Source organism: Schistocerca gregaria, chromosome 7 (genome assembly GCF_023897955.1).
Source record: "Schistocerca gregaria isolate iqSchGreg1 chromosome 7, iqSchGreg1.2, whole genome shotgun sequence".
Lineage (NCBI taxonomy): Eukaryota > Metazoa > Arthropoda > Insecta > Orthoptera > Acrididae > Schistocerca > Schistocerca gregaria.
The window spans coordinates 183,673,422-183,694,643 of NC_064926.1; the positions used below are offsets into that span (position 1 = coordinate 183,673,422).

At 41.5% G+C, this 21,222-nt stretch overlaps 1 protein-coding gene across 4 annotated transcripts in view; it reads right to left on the reverse strand.

Moving 5' to 3' along the window:
* Positions 1-21,222, reverse strand: part of LOC126281188 (putative mediator of RNA polymerase II transcription subunit 26) — a 244,464-nt gene that overhangs the window by 137,152 nt on the left and 86,090 nt on the right. For all 4 annotated transcript variants that reach the window (XR_007551226.1, XM_049979891.1, XM_049979888.1 and 1 more), the window contains one exon: positions 13,860-14,247. Coding sequence is in view for 3 of the 4 variants with exons in the window: in XM_049979891.1 (XP_049835848.1) it covers positions 13,860-14,247 (388 nt within the window). In the remaining variant the exon portion in view is untranslated. The remainder of the gene's footprint in view (positions 1-13,859; positions 14,248-21,222) is intronic.

The following is a 21,222-nucleotide window of genomic DNA, read 5'->3' on the forward strand; positions in this document are numbered from 1 at the left end:
TAATAATTTCTGCTACAATTGTAGATGTAGCCACCACCTTCTGCAACTGACTTGTCAATGGTATTGCCCCACCAGAGGGGTCGCAGTTCCTGTTTAACTTCTTGTCCACTTTGTCCCCAATGAAATTTTCTTCTCTATTATAAATAAAACCACAATTTAACTTACCTTTCAGATATGGGAAAATGCGATCCTTGATTACAGTCTTCATTAGTTCAATTTCCCGTAGCTCATGTGGTTTATTCACCACAAAAGTTATGGCTGGACAAACTGCTACGGAGAGATAATTAAGACTTCCAATTGCCTCATGACAGGCGATGGCGGGCAAAATTGTTTCATCTTGATCATTTTCTTTTTCTTACCTTATCATAATCCTTCAGCCTTTATCTTTATGTCAGGAAACTGTCAAAGGTCCCCGCTGATATATCAATTTCATGTTGTAGAGGGTTCAGAAAAGCTGTAACTTTTTCTTCATCACTGCCAACAATTAGACCATCACCTAAGTAAATTACTACATAATGTCTATGTTCATTGCATTTCCACTAAAACAAACAAGAATATGTAGGATTGTTTCAAAAATGCACTTCCTTCATGACTCTCATTTAAAACATTTGTTCCAGCAGCATGGTGCTTGTTTGAGTGCACAGAGACACTCTATTTCAAGAGATACACTCGGTATGTGTTACCTTCAAAGCTTTCTGGTTGTTCCACATACATTTCATCTTTAAGTATTCCACTCAAAAAAGCCATCTTCAAGTCACATTGTTTTATCATCATCTCTGAAGTAGCTACCATTAGCAAAACTCAAATGGTGTCGCAACGTGCAACAGAACTATATGTATCTTCATAAACAACTCCTCCTGGCTGTATAAGCCCTTTTAAAAGTAATCGGGCTTTGAAGTGGGTGCTCCCATCAGCTGCAACTTTTTGACGTAGAACCCTTTGTTGTTTCTCTTCAGTGCTTCTACACAGATGGAAAAAATTGCAACAACAAAGAGTTGTGTGACATACACTAAAGTTGGTACGCATGTTTCTACATCTGAAAGATGATCTCTATTCAGATTTGGCATCAGTTGCATAGGAGTCATTCTAGTAGAGCCACTGTGAGGATGCAATCAGTTTGCTTTAAAAATACACAATGTAACCGTCATGCACATTAGTTACCTTTAAATTGGATGAGGTAAGTTAATGTTGGTCAAGAATGCCTTTAAATTGACAAAGACACCATTATCGACATCTCACTGAGTTTGAATGAGGTCGTATAATAGGGTAATGAGAAGCTGGATGTTCCCTCTGCGATATTGCAGAAAGACTAAGCAGGAATGTAGCCACTGTAAATGATTGCTGGGAGTGGTGGTTTCAAGAATATACGGTCACAAGAAGACCGAGTTCCAGACGGGCAAGTTGCAGTGCCAACAGGGACGACCATCGTGTTTGGAACATGGCTCCGGTGAATCATATTGCATCTGCAAAAGTAATCTGACCAACAGTTGGCACTACAGTGGCACAATGAACTGTTACAAATCAGTTACTTCAAGGAAAACTTTGAGCCAGACATACTGTAGCAATGCATTTCACTGACCCCAAACCATTGCCACTTCAGTGGTGTCAAGCGAGAGCTCATTGGAGGGCAGGGTGGAGGTTTGTTGTGTCTTCTGACGAAAGCTGGATCTGCTTGTGTCAGTGATGGCTGTGTGTTGGTTATAGGAAGGCCAGCTGAGGGCCTGCAACTAAGCTGTCTGTGGCCTAGGCACACTGGACCTACACCTACAATTATGGTCGGGGGGGTGAGACTTTGTGTGGCAGTAGGAGCACTCTCATGGTTATCCTACACACCCTGCCTGCAAAACTGTACATCAGTCTGGTGATTCAACCTGTTGTGTCGCCATTCATGAACAGCAATCCAAGGGGTATTTTCCAACAGGAAAATGCTTGCCCACACACTGCTGTTGTAACCAACATGCTCTACAGTATATCAACATGTTGCCTTTGCCTGCTCTATCAACAGATCTGTCTCCAATATAGCACATATGGGACATCATCAGATGAGAACTCTAGCCTCATTCACAACCAGCATTAACTGTCGCTGTATTGACAGATCCAACTGTAACTGGCATGGAACTCCATCCCACAAACTGACATCCGGCATGTGTACAACATTCTGGCAGTTACACAAGTTATTAATGTAACAGCATTTCACATTTGCAATGGCTTACCTCTTGCTTACATTAACCTATCATCTTGCAATGTAGATCACTTGTATACGTTACCTAGACAAATGTATTCCCGTAATTTCATTATTCTACATTATTTTTTGGTGTTGCAATTTTTTTCCATCAGACTATTTCTTCATTAATAGTTTGCATCTATTTGATTGCAATGTATTAGAAAAAAGGTTTCGATCTTCATGTTCACCAACACTTAACTTTTATTAGTGTCAATAACTCACCACTTTCTATCCAGGCTGGTTTTCTTCACTGTATTTTGTTCTCTAGTTCATCTTCATAAGAAAATTCAGTAGCTTCGGCCTTCAGGAATACTGTTGATTCCATGTTATTGTCATCTGAATATTACTTCCTCCCGAATCAAGCATATTTTTTTTTTTTTTCCAAACAATGGGAACTCCAGGTTGAAATATCAACAATATTAGGAAGAGAAGAGCACTGTCTGGTGGAGCATGGAGGGAATATATTGCAGCGGGACAAGGCTGCCAGGTGCACTGTCAGGAGACTGTGAGACACAGAGGGGGAAGGGGGGGCGGACAGCAAGGGAGAGAATCAGAGAAGTGGAAAAGATTAGTGAGTGGGTTGGCAGGGAGCAGTGCAAAATGAGAGTAAAGGGATATGAATTGGGAGAAGTTGATAGGACGGAGAGTTCGAAAACTACTGGGTGGAGGATGTGAGAACAGTATGTTACTGTAGGCTGAGGGTGGGATAATCTTGGGAGTGGAGAATATGTTGTAGGGATAACTCCTGTCTGTGCAATTCAGAAAAGCTTTTTGTGGAGGGACAAATCCAGATAGCCCAAGTTGTGAAGCAGCCACTGAAATCATATATGTTAAGTTCAGTTGCATGTTCTGCCATCGAGTGGTCCACTACGCTCATGGTCACAGTCTGGCGATCGTCATTCATCCTGGTGTGCAGAAAGTTGGTAGTCATACCAATATAAAAATCTGTGCAATGATTTCAACAGATCTGGTATACAACATGGCTGCTTTCACACATGGCCCATCCTCTAGTAGGGTAGCATAAGCCTGTGAAAGGACTCTGATAGGAAGTGCTGGGTGGGTAGATTGGGCAGGTCTTGCACCAACACTGGTGCACACAGGGATATGATCCCTGTGGGAAGGGGTTGGGATTGGAAGTAACATAGGGGTGGACCAGCATGTTGTGGAGGCTGGGTGGGTGATGGAATACAACTGTAGGAGGGGTGTGAAGTATCTTGACTAGGATGTTCCTAGTATCGGGGCATTATGATAAGACAATCAAAGTTCAAAAGTACCTGCTTTTCGACTGCTGCCATCCCTAACATACCAAAAAATCCCTCCCTTACAGCCTCACCACCTGGGGATGGCATATCTACAATGTCAAAAACTCCTTTGCCCAATATCCTGAGAGTCTCTCACAGACCTTCAGAGACAGGCACTATCCCCCAGACCTAGCTTGCAAACAGATTTCCATGCCATATCCCCGCATTCCTCCCACCACTCCTGAGAACCAGGTACAAAGGAGCACCCCTTTTGCACCCAGTACCATACCCAACTGGAACAATTGAATTACATCCTTTGTCATGGCTTAGATTTAGTAATGTTGACACTTTCCACATCCAAACAGATCTGTCACTTTCTATATTTATGGACCACATATTGTATAAATAAAATCGACACATGGGTGATGAGATAAATATGAACGTTGACATCAACACAGTGCAAATGGTATCATACTCTACCCACAATGAAGAACACAGCAAACAATTTAAAGCCAAGTTGCTTTTCTTTTATGTCTAGACTGAGACAAATTAGGCAGGTCATTGCTGCAAACTGCGTAATGTGTGGATATCTAGACTGACACTAATCGATGGCAAACGCTATATAGTTCACATTTTTTTTTTTTTTTTTTTTTTTTTTTTTTTTTTTTTTTTTTTTTTTTTTTTTGCCACATATGCTGTACGTTAAAGCTTGCATAGAAGCTTTCAGAAAAAAAAAAATATATGTACATGCTGCCCAGGAGGAGTGGAGGGTATTCAGGGACATGATAGGAATGCTCACTTGAAGCAAAGAATTTCATATCAACAGATGCCCCATTCTGAACGGTTTCCGGAGTAAAACACATTTAATGTAAATTTGTTTTTGGGCTGGTCGTGTGTAAGTATGTCTCTTTCCCACCCAACCTCAATGGCATTTCATTCTAGCTCAACCCACCTCTCACTGCCGTCCACCTTTTTGCTTGGGATGTCTTTCTGCCATTAATCTAGCTTGTTGAACATGCAGTTGTCTGTTATGTGTTGTGATTAAAATTGTGCAAGAAGTTGAGAGTGTATTAGGGAGAAGCATTGATTAACTGTTTGTACTTATGCTGGCTAAAATATCATACATATACAATGATTTACCTTCACTCATCACATACGTGATTTTAGAGAGTGTGCATCCATGCCGTTCACAGGCCAGCTTATAGAGGGCACCTGGGTTGGCCCCTGGCATGCTCTGGTGAGCCACCAAAGAAACAGCATTATTTAAGTGATTGTAAATGAGCTCTCAGCCTTTTCTTTACACTGTATTACTGTTACCCAGTCATTGTGTTCAGTGCTTCACACAACCGGTATCTTACTTGTCCCTCTATGAAGTACCGTATTCCATAATCGTTTTTGTTCTTGCTATAACACACTTGGCAATGAGTGAGGCTTACTTTTTCTTTACATGTTAGAGTCAGTGCTAAGTCACCAGACAAACATTTTGATGGAAGAAATACTCCAATGTCTCATTGTCCTGCAGCAAGCTTTCACAGAACAATGTCAGCTTTCAGCACTGCTCTCAATCAAGTGGTATTTGCGTTTGTGGTAGTTAACTCTCCATTCAGTGCAACCGTCACCCTTTCTGGCATACAATGATTCGACTGAAGACCAGGACACCTACAAGACATGGTTATGCTAACATTTCCAGGTTTGCCGCATGGGCCATGAAAACCTGTGATGGGCTTTCTTTCTTTCCTGGCTTTCACTGCACATTTATCAGCTCTGCCAATCTTACAAAGTCAATCTTATGGAGTCTGGGTTGCAGAATTACACGGTTGAGCCATTTTTGTGAATTTGTCACTAGTACCCCATCATGAATCCTACACCGATCACATTGTGCGTGATGGTATTATTCATGTGGCCCTGGGTAGGTAAGAATGTGAAAAGGCGCTTTGACGTGAGAACCTGACTCATACTCATGTGCTCAATATAGTGCAGTCCTCAAGTGTCACAGCCTACAGGCTGCATGGGGAGAGGAACCTGAAATTGCTCAGCCAATCCACTAGATACATTGCAAGTGTTTAGGATGATGGGGAAGCTGCTGCAGCAGTACAACCTTCAACTCAGTGCCACGTTGGTTACGGCTACAACAGCAACAGCCCTTGTCACAGCAGAGTCCATGTGCCCCCCTTCTGTCTTGCTCATACTGCTTCATCCAACATGAATGTGCGGCATGCCTTAACACTGGGAAGTTTGCAATAAGTGTCAAAAGAAAGGCCACATTGCATCGGTGTGAACTCCTCTGCAAATGTGGCGGACACAGCAGTACCAATGGACATAACTGTATCTCTACAATGACTATTGCCCCAGATAAATTGTTTATTGACTTGAGCGTGTTTAATAAACTGCTAAAAATTAAAGTGGGCACAAGAGCTGTAGTTACTTTAGTATATACACAAATGTACATGGGCTTGGGCTGTCCTCCCCTCAAACAGGTTTCACGGAAGATGGTTGTTTACAATAAACAGCAGAATCCAATCCTAGGTCAGTTCACTGCCCCTGTATCTTACAAATCTGTTGTTTGCCCTCTAACCTACCTTGTTGTGGATCATTCCCATACTGCAGACCTGTTCAGATTAGATGTGTTTAACCCTTTTGGTTTCTCACTTGCCAATGAGGTAAATTTAGTATCAGATTAAGGGCCATGTCAGCAAACTGAGTCCCTCTGGCAGTTTTCAGGCCCACATTACCATGAAAGAGTGTGCCCGCCCTCGTTTTTTAGAGCGAGACAAGTGCCTGTCGCATTGTGCAACTCTGTCAAGGCCAAATCCCACCATCTGAAATTGCTCTATGTCATTTTGCCTGTTTCTCCCAGTGAGTGAGCTGCACCGCTGGTTATTATTAAGAAGCTGATGCGTAATTCGCCTCTGCGGCGACTTCAGTGTCACAATTAATGCTATGATACATACATACATACATACCATTTTCCCACCCTGACAAGTTGCACGCAAAATTATCAGGCAGCCACAACTTTTCCATGATTGATTTGTCGGAAAAATAACTCCAGCTCCACTTGGATGAGCCCATTAGGCGCATTCTCATTGTCAATACATTTTCAGCCTATTCCAATATCAATGCTTGCCTTTCAGTTTGCTAGCACACCAGCAATTTTTAAGTAGTTTTCAGAAGAGCTGACAGTCTCTGTACCTGGCAGCATAAATTACCTCAACGATATCGTTGTTCCGGGTTCTTCCACTGAAGAGCAGCTTCGCAATCTCCGATTGTTGATTTTTGTTTTGCAATCTGCTGGTCTCAAGTGTAATCTCGATAAATCATTTTTTTCAGCCCTCAACTGAGCACCTAGTTTTTGAGGATTCTCACACAGGGGTCAAGCTGTCGTGTCACCATACTGATGCAACTGCGGCTTTGTCGCGGTCGACCTCCATTAAGGAACTGCAGGCATTTCTGGGTGAAGTTGCGTAGTAATGTAAGTTTTTACCGGACGTACCCACTGTTGCTCAGCCACTGCATGTGCTTTTCTCTGGTCCCCAGCTTGTGACTGACGATTTGCTTTGCTTAAATCTGAGCTTCAATCTGCTCAGTGCCTGGTCACTTTTCAGCCAGGTCAGGATCTCATGATGGCTACAAATGCCTCTCAGCACAGTCTAAACATGGTGTTGACACACAAATACACAGATGGGTCTGAACGACCCATTGCTTACACTTATAAGACTTTAACTCGCTCTCAGCAGTGTAATTCTCACAGCAGCGTAATTCTCAGAGTGAAAAGGAGTATTTAGTGGTTTTCTTGTATGGTTATATGTTCCATTTAATCAGGGATCACAAGCTGTTGGTTGCTCTTTTTACCCCTTCAGTTTTTGTGCTGGACAAGGTAGTGCATCTTCTCCCATTATCATTACTGATCCATTACCAGCAGACAGCGTGACAATCCAATGCCGATGACTTATCTTGCCCTCCAATCAAGCTGGACCCAGCATTCAATAGGACGAGTTGGTTTGTTTCTATTTAGATATTGAGAACCATAGCGCGATCAATGGTTTTCCCATCACTAGTGCCCTGATGGCATCGGCTGTCGTTGCGGATCCTGTACTTAGTTGGGGCCCTCTCTTTTGTGTCGCATGGTTGGTTGGAAAAACCCCCCAGGCCGTGATTTGGATCCCTGCTCCCTGATTTGTGATTCCCGCTTTGTTACACCATAATGTACTGCGCCTTCTGCATGTCGGTTATTGGGGGACACCATAATGTACTGTGGCTTCTGCATGTTGGTTATTGGGGGATCTCTCAAACCAAAGCTTTGGTCCGCTGGCATGTGTATTGGCTGAGCAAAGATGGGAATACTAAGCGGCTTAATGCCAATTGCAGTCACTGCATCAGCAACTGGCGGCCCTGCGGTCATCTTTTTTCCCCCTGGCCAATACTGCAGCATCTGTGGGAACATCTATATGTCGATTTTGCTGGGCCCTTCTTAAATCATTAGTAGTTCATTGTAGTGGACACCTATTCCAAGTTTCCCTAGGTAGTGTGTTGTCCGTCCATGTCCACGGCTGCCACTACTTCGGCCCTGTCTAAAATTTTTGCAACTGTGGAACTTCCATGTATCTTGGTTGATGATAATGGCCCCCCAGTTTGTTTCTTTTTATCAGGCTGGTGGTGTTTACCATCACAGCTGCCCAGTTTCATCCTCAATTTAATGGTAAGGCCAACCGTATGGTTCAGATGTTTAAGACTCAAATGTTGAAGTATGTATCTAGCGGATCTTGTGAAGCTGCTTTAGGCCATTTTTAGAGTTGTACCATTTCACTCCGGTGGGGGACAAAAACCCAGTGGGGCTGCTATATGGACTCCATCCAAGGACACTCCTTCACCTGGTGCATCTGATACTCTGACCACTGGCATTGCCAGCTCTGTGACGGTTCTGCTCGGGTGCACCTATTTGGGCTCGTGGTTTAGGCTGCCAGTCTAACTGAGTTCGTCCCGTCATCAAGCGTCATTGAGGCCAGCACCTGTGCATCATCCACACTCCGGTCAGGACGACGTCCCATCACTTCAACCGGCTGGGCCAACCATGGTGAGGCCTGCTCCAGAGGGCCTGCTGATGCCTGTTCCTGTGTTGCAGACAGTTGGGTTCACACCACAGAGGGGGTCACTGCCCTGCTCTGGTGCCCCCGATGCCTCTGGCACCAACCACTGACTTTCAGAAGGTTGTTGCTATGGAGACTCTGTCCCTCGTCCTGCCCTACAGCCTCTCAAGAATGAGGGGACGGTGTGACAACCCACCTCCTCCTCACTTCTGCCCCTATTCGCCGGTGCCTGCCCACCACATGCTGCAGTAGCCGCTGCAATGGTGTTTTCTATGACTCATAATTTCAATGCCTTCTGAAATCAGTTTTTTTTAATGGCAGCAGTGCTTTTTTTCTGTATTATCTATTTTTCTGTGCCAAGTGTTTTTTATATCAAACTTAAGCACTGTTGGGCTGGGCTAGCACTTGGATGGGTTACCATCCAGTCCGCCGAGTGCTGTTGGCAAGTGGGGTGCACTCAGCCCTAATGAGGCAATCTGATGAGCTCCTTGACTGAGGAGTAGCGGCTCTGGTCTCGTAAACTGACATACGATTGGGAGAGCGGTGTGCTGACCACACGACCGTCCATCTCCACATCCAGTGACACCAGCAAGCAGAGGATGACAGGGCAGACGGTCGGTACAGTTGGGCCTTCATGGCCTGTTCAGGTTGAGTTTAGTTTAGTTTTAAGTTTTTTTATGTATGTATGTATGTATGTGTGTGGTTTTCCCACCCCTAAGAGGAAGGAGTGACATACCTTCACTCATGACGTGCCCAATTTCAGAGAGCACATGTCTATACAGTTCACAGAACCGCTTATAGAGGTCGCCTGGGTCGGCCACCTGGCGCGCTCTCTGAGCAAAACCTGTATCTAGTGTGTTGCTCTATAAAGTACTACATTCCATACATTGTGTTCTTACTATAATATAAACTAATGAAGAATATGCAGATATTATGCATATTTACGGCTTCTGCAACAGTAGAGCTCCTGCTGCTACCAAAGAATACCATCGGTGCTTCCAACATGTTGAATTCCTGATCACAAGAGTGTTTACCAGTTTTCAGTAGACTGCATAAGCAGGTATTCTTCCAGGTTCCCATTTTTGTTCAGACTGTGTAGGTCAATGAGCATAGACACTCTATTAAAATGGGTGCAGCACATTCCTACCACAAGCACATCTCAATATCTCATGAACATTGAAGAACAAACATTACATGCGGAAAACTTGTATCCATTTCACATATAGTCACATTGGTGACAATGCCACAGAACATGAATACTGTCACTGGTTAAATGGCAGTTGTCACGTGTGTCGATTAACACTATTCGCTGATGAAGACACATTTACAAGAAGTGGAATCAATAGCATAAGTAATAATCATCAATGAATTCTGAATAATCATCAATGGTTGCAGGAAAATCCACACCCTACAGTGCAAACCAATTTCCAAGTTAATTTTTAGCCAATGTTTGGTGTGGCACACTTGGTAACGTCTTGATACATCCAGTCATTGTAGGAGAGCAAATGATTGGACAGAATAACTCGCATTTTTTGGAAATTTTGTTTGTTGACCACCTTAAGGATGTTCCTGTGGCCAAGTAGATTAAATGTACTTCCAGCATTATGAAACCCCTCTACATCTTACCAGACATGTGAGGGAAGATTTCAACCATACTTATCCTAATTGCTGGCTGGCCGGTGTGGCCGTGCGGTTCTAGGTGCTTCAGCCTGGAACCGCGTGACCGCTACGGTCGCAGGTTCGAATTCTTCCTCGGGCATGGATGTGTGTGATGTCCTTACGTTAGTTAGGTTTAAATAGTTCTAAGTTCTAGGGGACTGATGACCACAGATGCTAAGTGCCATAGTGCTGGGAACCATTTGAACCTAATTGCTGAAATGGTCGTTGTAGTACAATTAACTGTCCACCAACACTGCCATTACAGTTTTATTTATGGGTTGGATGAAGTATAAGGTATACAAACGATAGGTGAATATGCGAGATGAACTGCTTTGCGCATTATGGACACTACTGCCCTCATGAGAGAATGCCCAGAGGCACTCTAACAAGCAACACTAACATGTGTCCCAAGAGTGCACAAATGTACTGAAGTTGGCAGTGGCATATCTGAACAGCTGTGATGCCAGGTGTATGATAATGCTTAGAGATGAATGTGATAAAAACACGTATTTTTCAACTGATACTTCATAGCTAACACTTGGTTCAAGAATCATAAAAGAAGGTTGTATACATGGAAGAATCCTGGAGATACTAAAAGGTATCAGATAGATTATATAATGGTAAGACAGAGATTTAGGAACCAGGTTTTAAATTGTAAGATATTTCCAGGGGCAGATGTGGACTCTGACCACAATCTATTGGTTATGACCTGTAGATTAAACTGAAGAAACTGCAAAAAGGAGGGAATTTAAGGACATGGGATCTGGATAAGCTGAAAGAACCAGAGGTTGTAGAGTGTTTCAAGAAGAGCATAAGGGAACAATTGACAGGAATGGGGGAAAGAAACACAGTAGAAGAAGAATGTGTAGCTCTGAGGGATGAAGTAGTGAAGGCAGCAGAGGATCAAGTAGGTAAAAAGACGGGGGCTGTTATAAAACCTTGGCTAACAGAAGAAATATTGAATTTAATTGATGAAAGGAGAAAATATAAAAATGCAGTAAATGAAGCAGGCAAAAAGGAATACAAACGTCTCAAACATGAGATCGACAGGAAGTGCGAAATGACTAAGCAGGGATGGCTAGAGGACAAATGTATGGATGTAGAGGCTTATCTCACTAGGGGTAAGATAGATACTGCCTACAGGAAAATTAAAGAGACCTTTGGAGAGAAGAGAACCAAGTGTATGAATATCAAGAGCTCAGATGGCAACCCAGTTCTAAGCAAAGAAGGGAAGGCAGAAAGGTGGAAGGAGTATATAGAAGGTTTATACAAGGGCAATGTACTTGAGGACAATATTATGAAAATGGAAGAGGATGTAGATGAAGACAAAATGCGAGATAAGATACTGCGTGAAGAGTTTGACAGAGCACTGAAAGACCTGAGTCGAAACAACGCCCCCGGAGTAGACAACATTCCATTAGAACTACTGACGGCCTTGGGAGAGCCAGTCATAACAAAACTCTACCAGCTGGTGAGCAAGATGTGTGAAACATGCGAAATACCCTCAGACTTCAAGAAGAATATAATAATCCCAAACCCAAAGAAAGCAGGTGCTGACAGATGTGAAAATTACTGAACTATCAGTTTAATAAGTCACGGCTGCAAAATATTAACGCGAATTCTTTACAGACAAATGGAAAAACTGGTAGATGCGGACCTCGGGGAGGATCAGTTTGGATTCCGTAGAAATGTTGGAACATGTGAGGCAATACTGACCTTACGACTTATTTTACAAGAAAGATTAAGAAAAGGCAAACCTATGTTTCTAGCATTTGTAGACTTAGAGAAAGCCTTTGACAATGTTGACTGGAATACTCTCTTTCAAATTCTGAAGATGGCAGGGGTAAAATACAGGGAGCGAAAGGCTATTTACAATTTGTACAGACACCAGACGGCAGTCATAAGAGTTGAGGGGCATAAAAGGGAAGCAGTGGTTGGGAAAGGAGTGAGACAGGGTTGTAGCCTCTCCCCGATGTTATTCAATCTGTATATTGAGCAAGCAGTAAAGGAAACAAAAGAAAAATTCGGAGTAGGTATTAAAATTCATGGAGAAGAAGTAAAAACTTTGAGGTTCGCCGATGACATTGTAATTATGTCAGAGACGGCAAAGGACTTGGAAGAGCAATTGAACGGAATGGACTGTGTCTTGAAAGGAGGATATAAGATGAACATCAACAAAAGCAAAACGAGGATAATGGAATGTAGTCAAATTAAATCGGGTGATGCTGAGGAAATTACATTAGGAAATGAGACACTTAAAGTAGTGAAGGAGTTTTGCTATTTAGGAAGTAAAATAACTGATGATGGTCGAAGTAGGGAGGATATAAAATGTAGACTGGCAATGGCAAGGACTGCGTTTCTGAAGAAGAGAAATTTGTTAACATCGAATATAGATTCATGTATCAGGAAGTCGTTTCTGAAAGTATTTGTTTGGAGTGTAGCCATGTATGGAAATGAAACATGGACGATAACTACTTCGGACAAGAAGAGAATAGAAGCTTTCGAAATGTGGTGCTACAGAAGAATGCTGAAGATAAGGTGGATAGATCACGTAACTAATGAGGAGGTATTGAATAGGATTGGGGAGAAGAGAAGTTTGTGGCACAACTTGACTAGAAGAAGGGATCAGTTGGTAGGACATGTTTTGAGGCATCAAGGGATCACAAATTTAGCATTGGAGGGCAGCGTGGAGGGTAAAAATCGTAGAGGGAGACCAAGAGATGAATACACTAAGCAGATTCAGAAGGATGTAGACTGCAGTAGGTACTTGGAGATGAAGAAGTGTGCACAGGATAGAGCAGCATTGAGAGCTGCATCAAACCAGTCTCAGGACTGAAGACCGCAACAACAACACAGTTGTATTAGCCTGAAAGATAAGAAACATTAATTAAACTCTTTAAAAAAAGAAGAGAGTTCTGGCCACAAAATAAATATAGATATGACTAAGGAAGTTTGAGTAAATTTTCGGAACATGGTAGAGCCTCTCTTTGTAGAGGAGCAGCAGATGCAAACTGTTAACTCACTGGGTAGTGTGATGGCAGAAGATGGTGGAGTTAGAGAAGATGCGGAGAACGATGTAAGAAAGGCAAATGCTGTCATCATGCAGTTGTATACAAAATGGCAGAACAGAACCACCATGCACAAAACTAAAATTTGTATTTTTAATGCAAATGTGAAGGCTGTCCAATACACCAGTGAAAGCTGGAAAGTAGCCAAGAAGATAAAATCACACTTACAGAGCATCATAAATAGGTTTCTCTAGCCCATAACGACTGTCTGGTGTCCAGAAAAAATAAGTAACGAGGAGTTCTGGAGGAAAAACAAACTAGATAGGAGAGAAAGTGGACACTGCTGGGGTGCACACTGAGAAGGCAGGAATGGACCAATCGACCAGGAGTAGAATCGAATTCCCAGGAAATGAGAAAAAGAGGCAGGCCCAGATGTATGAGGAAGAGGACTGTGGTAAGTGAAGCAACATCAAGTAAGTCAACAACATACTAAGTCCGCTGATACGTGACGTGCTTGCCTTAAAATTCTCAAAGGACATTCTGAGGTACATTATGGTTTACAAGCCACATTCAAATGCAGAACTTGAATGAAACCACAAGAGGAGAAAAATTCTGTAAATACCAGTTAAATCAGTTGGTTTACCTGCTTGCTGCTGCTGTTGCTGCTGCTGTTGTTCGTATTGGTCAGCAGAGTTCATGAGACTGGTTACTAGAGCACTAATTTCAGGGTTGTCAGTCAGCAGATGGTTTTCCTCTTGGTTACGCTGTTGCTCTCGCTCTTGTTGTTGGGCTGACAACTGCTGCTGCTGTTGCTGCTGTTGTTGTTGATGGTGCTGTGGCTGATGGTGTTGTTGCAACAACGATGTAAGGCATGCATGGCTGGGCACTGCTGGTGCTGGTACTTGTACTTGATTCTGAACTTGAGTTTGAGGTGCTTGTTGTTGCTGCTGTGACTGCTGTAAAAGCAACTGCAGCTGTTGGTGTTGTTGTTGTTGTTGCTGTTGTTGTTCTTGATGAGGCTGTGGCTGCGACTGAAACATAAATGTGGGATTCCCATTTCTGAACATGGCACGAAACGTTTGTCAATATGTAAAGAACAGTCCAGCAACACTTCTTACGCAATTATCAATATCCACTTGGGCAGTGCGTGCTGGGAACAATGTGGGAATCCTCTTGTAGAAGATTTTAGTGTCACAGACAACCTGGTACCTGCCTGCAATTTCTTCTAAAATGATTTTGTATTTTGTGAAAGAGTGATCATTGTGCTGTCTGGCATTTGTGTTGTTATGTATGAGTATGGTATTAATGGAAATAAAAAGGGGAAATAGGGTGTCTCCACAATGCCTCCCCATCTAGAACAGCGCAATATGTAGTTTTTAATCTAATATCCCACATCATATATTATTAACTGTGCAGCAGACTATCAAATAATAAGGTATTGCACGGAAACTGGAAATTTAGCCCAGGATAGATTACTAGCATGGCATATCTCTCCCTTGTCGGTTATATGCTGATAATAGAACTTACTTCCACCAATATTTGAGCAGGTTACTTCACATGCAAGTGTCAACACATTAGTGGCCTTTGTTACAAACTGTACTGAAAACACAAAAAAAGTTGTAACTGTAAGGAATGACAATCGATGACAACTGAACACAATTATTCAACAAACTTAGTTCACAATCTGAGCCACTTGTTTGATTGACTTGCCTTAGCCAGCAGTCTCGACAATGCCCAATAATGGTTGTGAGTCTCACATGTAGAGAAAGGCAAGGGTAGCTGAGAGATCAGAATAACTCTCTCAAGATATATCATCATCCATCTAGAGGGGAGGAGAGTGTATATGTTACAGATTGTAAAGTACATAGATGTCCAAATGCACACAGCCATAGCTTACAACACAGTATAGAGTGGTACCGTTCAACCAAAGATGTTTGCAGGTAACAGCATAAAAACATTGGCACCAAATGATATTTTTAGTGACCATCCAGACTTTTTAAATAAACACAATATTGCATAGGGTGGGTGTAGGGTATGGGTTTCAGGAAACTCACTTTCCTAAAGGGCAATACGTATCACTGGCAAAAAGTGAAAAGAGGTGTCTGTGTTCAACAAGACAGTGGACATGAATTCTATGGTGTATTAATATGAAAAGGATAGACTGCTACTTACCTCATACAGCAGGCACCGAGTTGCAGACAGGCATAATGAAAAGACTACTAAACGTTTTAGCTTTTAGTTAAGAGAGTCTGGCTGCTTGCCAAAGTCCACTGGATCATGTCTCTACAAACTGCAATACCAGGCGAAAGGGAAAGGGGGGGGGGGGGGGGGGAAGACCTGTTGCACTGCTAGATTCGTATTCACCTTTTTCCCTCCTTTACCACGTTTTCCTTGGTTGAGATGCAGCAAGGTGAGAAACTGGGACAGAAGATGAGAGATGAGCAAATCATTCTGTGGCCCATACCTCTGCCTCCTCCAGTTACTGACTGATGTCAGATGCAGGATAGAGACAGTCTGAAAAATAGGTCCCAGAAAGCAACGAGGAGAGCTGTAAAGTAGATCACTGGTGGCCAGAGAGGAGAACAAAGATTCCCGAAAGAGTGTTGAGTGACTACAGGAGATGAGACAGATGCCCCATTATTCTATGTTGGAAAGCACTTCCTCATCTGTCTGCAATGTTATGCCGCAGAGAAATATTAGACCCCATACCATATAAGTTCTCTTGTGAGATGTAACTGTTATGGAAATTATGCCAAACTTCTCACAGAAGGTAATGCCTTGGAATTGGGCATTGGTCACTGGTTTGACGAGGAGTAAACTGTCACATTTTGTCAACTGTAGCTTCTTGCTCAAATTTATCTTTGAGGCACTCTATAGAAAACAATAATTTGCAGCCGAAATGGACTCACTATCAGTCTGGGTCCAAACCAGGTACTGAGGAGAGTATCCCCCCCCCCCCCCCTCCTTTCTTTTGTATTTGTTTTCCTCGCATGGTGTGGCCAGGGAGGGAACATCTTAGGCTCACATTTTTCTGCACTAAAATGATCTCCTTCCAGTAGGGCTGCTGAAGTCTTTTCAGCCTCTTCATCGTGAGCTGCACACCACTGTGCCAGCCACTTTGACCAGATATTTCCCTATGGGTGGAACACTGCTACAGTGACATTGTTAATCACCACTTATGCCCCGGACATTACAGGCATGGATGGTGATTTCTCAGCTCCAATATTAACAGTGTGATCTTGTTTTCTCGTGGCACTACCATCACACTTGGTGTCTATGTTTCATAAAAAGATAGCCTGAGAGGTAACAAAAGGCTGAACACCCTCAACTAAGGACCATACCATTTGTTACCTGGGTACCAGCAAAAACTGGCCCAATGCCTCAATTGTATGGTTAGTCACGGACAATACTTGTCATACAGAGGACTTAATAATTCTGCAACTTCCACCACAACCTTAATCAACAGCACACAAATATTCAGTTTATAAGATGTGTCTAAAAAACAGGAATATAGCAACATTTTAACAGAAGGCATTTGAACCAACTTTCTATCTATTTAAAAATCATCATCATCCAAACAGGCCTTGAATGCCCAACAGTACTAACCAGCCACTGTCATTCTCACCCCTTAGGTGTCACCAGATGTGGATACAGAGGGGCACTGTCAGTTTTCCTGACCAGTGCCACTGCTACTATATCAAGTAGCTCCTAAACTGGACTCAGAAGGGCTTAGTGCACCCCACTTGCCAACAGCACTAAACAGACCCGGGCAGTGAACCGTCCAAGTGCTAGCCAAGCCTGACAGCGCTTAATTTCGGTTATCTGATGGGAACCAGTGTTACCACTGTGGCAAGGCCATTCGTACTGCCTGTCACAACAGTGGCTAAAGTCTGAAACATTCTACATATGTTACTCCAAAGATTTTCAGTCTTCAGTGAGAAACAAGAGTTCTTTATGTGAACTAACAACTGCTACTGGAATAACCTGCAACTAACAACAGATAATTTTAGCACTTTAGGTGCAAAACATCTTGGTTTTTAGTGCCTTACTGTCTTCACTATGATACAAGTACATTTAAAATACATAATACACACACAAATAGTGAAAGAGTATAAACAGAAAATAGAGTCTCTGTTGAAACTACAGTTAAAAGTGAAGTGTAAAAACAGTAAAACCTATGAAACATTATTCAGATGGAATGAATAATGATGAACCACCCACCTTTTACACACAGAAATATCTTTATAATCTGAGCAGGATTCTACATACTACACGAAATTTTAGAACCTCAATATTACCTAAAACAAGGGATAAGTAATGCTTTCCAAAGCCAACCACTGCTCACACATCAGAATATAAAATTCAATCAACATATGGTGCATTACAACTGGTTTGCCACAATTTCCCTCACGCTGGGAGTTCTCCCTCAAAGATGGTGACCATGTCTCATCAGCCTGTCTCGTATTCTTAACCCCATTAGTGTTATCCCTTTCCACCACAATTCCTCTCTCATGCACGCGCTCTAATGAAGCTGAGTACTAATCCTCCTTGTGGAGGAAGTACTCACCACCCACCTCATAAAGCGAAAATATGACTGCAGAAATCGAGATTATAGGAATGTGCCTCTTACCAGATGCATCGGAAAACATGTTAGTGCTTGATTAACAAGAGCTTAGTATGGGACCTTGAATCCAAAAGCTAAAGGCCCTTTTATTTGTGGGTTTCAAAAACACTGCTTCACAATTGACACCTTTCCTCAACTGGAGGTGGCATAGCGAAGGTGGAGGTACAGGAGGCCTAACACTGAAAAGAAAAGAATTATGACACCTTCTGTTAATATAATATCCAACAACAAAATAAGCAAACAGGATCTTTCCTGACAACTTGACACAATGATACATTGGACTTTGTGTGTGTGTGTGTGTGTGGGGGGGGGGGGGGGGGGGGGGTCAAAACTTCACACTTTTTGTCACAGCAGTTAACAGCACAGAAGCAACAGAGGAGAGTCTGTTCTATTGCTGTTTAACACAATTACCTGTTCTGGTTCGATAGTCTCAACTGACATGTTAGTCCGAAATGGAAATGAGAATGTGAATGGATAGACAGAAATGATACATATAAGGTTTGCACTGAGAAATCTGTATGTGTTAATCTGAATTGTGTGCATCATATTTTTAGTTTTTTCACGGAATTTCGATTTGGGGGGGGGGGGGGGGGGGGCACTGCTCAGTTGCATATATAAAGATTCCAAGACTTACCAAGCGGGAAAGCGCCGGTAGATAGGCAATAGTGTGTGTGTGTGTGTGCGCGAGTATATACCTATCCTTTTTTCCCCCTAAGGTAAGTCTTTCCGCTCCCGGGATTGGAATGACTCCTTACCCTCTCCCTTAAAACCCACATCCTTTCATTTTTCCTTTTCCTTCCCTCTTTCCTGACGAAGCAGCCGCCGGTTGCGAAAGCTCAAATTCTCTGTGTGTGTGTTTGTGTGTTTTATTTATTGTGCCTATCTACCGGCACTTTCCCGCGTGGTAAGTCTTGGAATCTTTGTTTATTATATATATTGCTATGTCTCATACATGAAAAACTACTCCTGTGACCACATCAAAGAGATATAAAGTTAAGATCTTTACCAATTATACTCAGTTTGAATTGCTCAATGGAAGACGTCTGGAGAGCAGACACAGCTTTGCTCCTATTACTTAAGAAGTGCTTTGTTGATTTCACCAAAGCACTGACACATCTATCATATATAAAAAGACAATTTCCATCATGGCAGTATTAGACTCACAATAGATACCTTCAGAAAACATCCTACAAATGTTGCTCCCTTCAATATGTATAACAGTTTATGCTTTGATGAAGCAACAAATGCAGTTGTGATGATGCCTCCATTCATTACTGCATTCATTATTTCATATTTTCAAGCATCAACATTTTTTACAATTATTCAGTAGTGGATTGTCCTAAGCCTTTCAGATAAAATGCATGTAGTTCAACACACACTGGACTACAAACTAACATCATTATCACTTAGCTGAATGTATTCATTAATATATTTTTAATAGTTCAACGTTATCAGCCACAAATTAAAACAAACGCAATTTTTGAACAGTAGTTTTCCAAAGAAAGATTAATTTCTCAGCTTTAATATTTTTTCTGCTATTACACTGTATAGTATAGTTACTTTTTATATAATATCACTGGTGAGCAGCTTACACTTAAAAAACACTATTTTAAAATTTTTCCATTTTGTGGTCTGCAATATCTTTGTTGGGGGACCAGATGAAAATCTGAAAATTTCACAGTTAATAGACCTTGATGATATCAAACTTCAGTATATATTTCAACTTTGAGATTCAACTGAAGTTAAGGAAAAAAAGATTACAAACACAAGTCAAAAATGTTTTTTAACATCTGTGATATCTCGTAGGCTAATAAAATAAAGTATACCAATTGAATAATGTAACACACCAAATTACACTAGTTAATGATTATTTGTTGAAAGAATACTGTGGTAATTGTTTCAGCAGGCTAACAATTGCATCTGCACGCCTATAGGAGTCTGATTATTGTCTTACTCCTTACAACAACAATTGTTCTTGAAGTGTGCTGTTGAAAAATGGTGTCTCGGTGTTCTGTTGGTGTTATTATTAATGAAGCAAGTCATTAAAGTGTGTATGGAGTGTAACCTGAAGACATTACTTTAATTGAAGATTACGGTGAAGAAGAAAAAGTGTTGTTTTACTTACAAGTCAGCCCAGATATCAAATTAGCATGCAAGTACCATGAAATGAAAAACTTAATAAAATTCCATCACCTTTTTGGTCAGTCTTGCATGGACCCTTTTGAGAAACATAAGAAACCTATAACAAAAGGTCTGTGAGAAATAACATTTGATCATTATTCTAAAAATAAAAGTCCTTTTGTCAGTCTCATACCAGGAAAATCACTGTGTCCAACATGTTATTCTAAGATATTTGTAATTCACAAGAGAAAGGATAGTGAAACATGAGATACAGAATTTTGTGACTTATCAGCAAGCATTAAGAAAGTAGATACAGCCTGTGAAATCCTGGATATATTGCCTGCTAGTTAAATTAGGAAACTAAGTCAAGATAAAAGACCATGTGCCTTGAATACAAAAATTGAGAAAATGGCAGCTACAGTCAAAAAGTGTATGGAGGTTTCATTTCAAAATACAATTTTTACTAAAACAGATGGAAGTTCTAAAACTTCACCAACCGAATATGATGATCTGATAGAAAAACTAAAAACTAAATGCAGTACTTCAAACAAAGAGGATAAAATTAAGATTATTAGTTTACTGCGGAATTCTTGGAGTTGAGCAAAAGTTAGTGATGAATTTAATATGTCAGAACATCTTGTTAAGTTAACAAGGCAATTAGTAAAACGATAGGGAATTTTACCAGCATTACAAAAGAAAAGTGCATCTAATTTGGTAGATGAAAACACAATCAATAAAGTTATTAATTATTATGACGATGACAATAACAGCCATTTGATGTCTGGCAAAAAAAGACTTTTTCTGCGAGAGAAAATGGTTCTAAGATTCAAAGATAAAAATGGTTAATATTGTGTAATTTAAATGAACTATTCACTGAATTTAAAAAAAGAAAATGCTGACATTAAAATTGGAAAGTCAAAGTTTTGCGAGTTGAGATCTGGTACCCATAATGTTTGTGTTTGTTTGTATCATCAGAACGTAAAGTTGATGATAGACAGGGCCAATCTTAGAGTTGACTATAAAGACCTTTTGGCAGTTATGATACACAATACTGGCAGTTACAATTGTATGACCAAGGAAAAATGTGAAGATTGTCCAGGCAAACAAGCCTGCCTTGATATTGCAAATAACTTCCGGGAATTCAGCCAGGTAACACTTTCAGTGACTGGCAATATTTCAGCGGGAGAACACCCCGTCATTTTCAAGGCAAACTGCAGCGGAAAGGCAATGCATATGCAAATTTAAAACTTCGGTTCTCGGA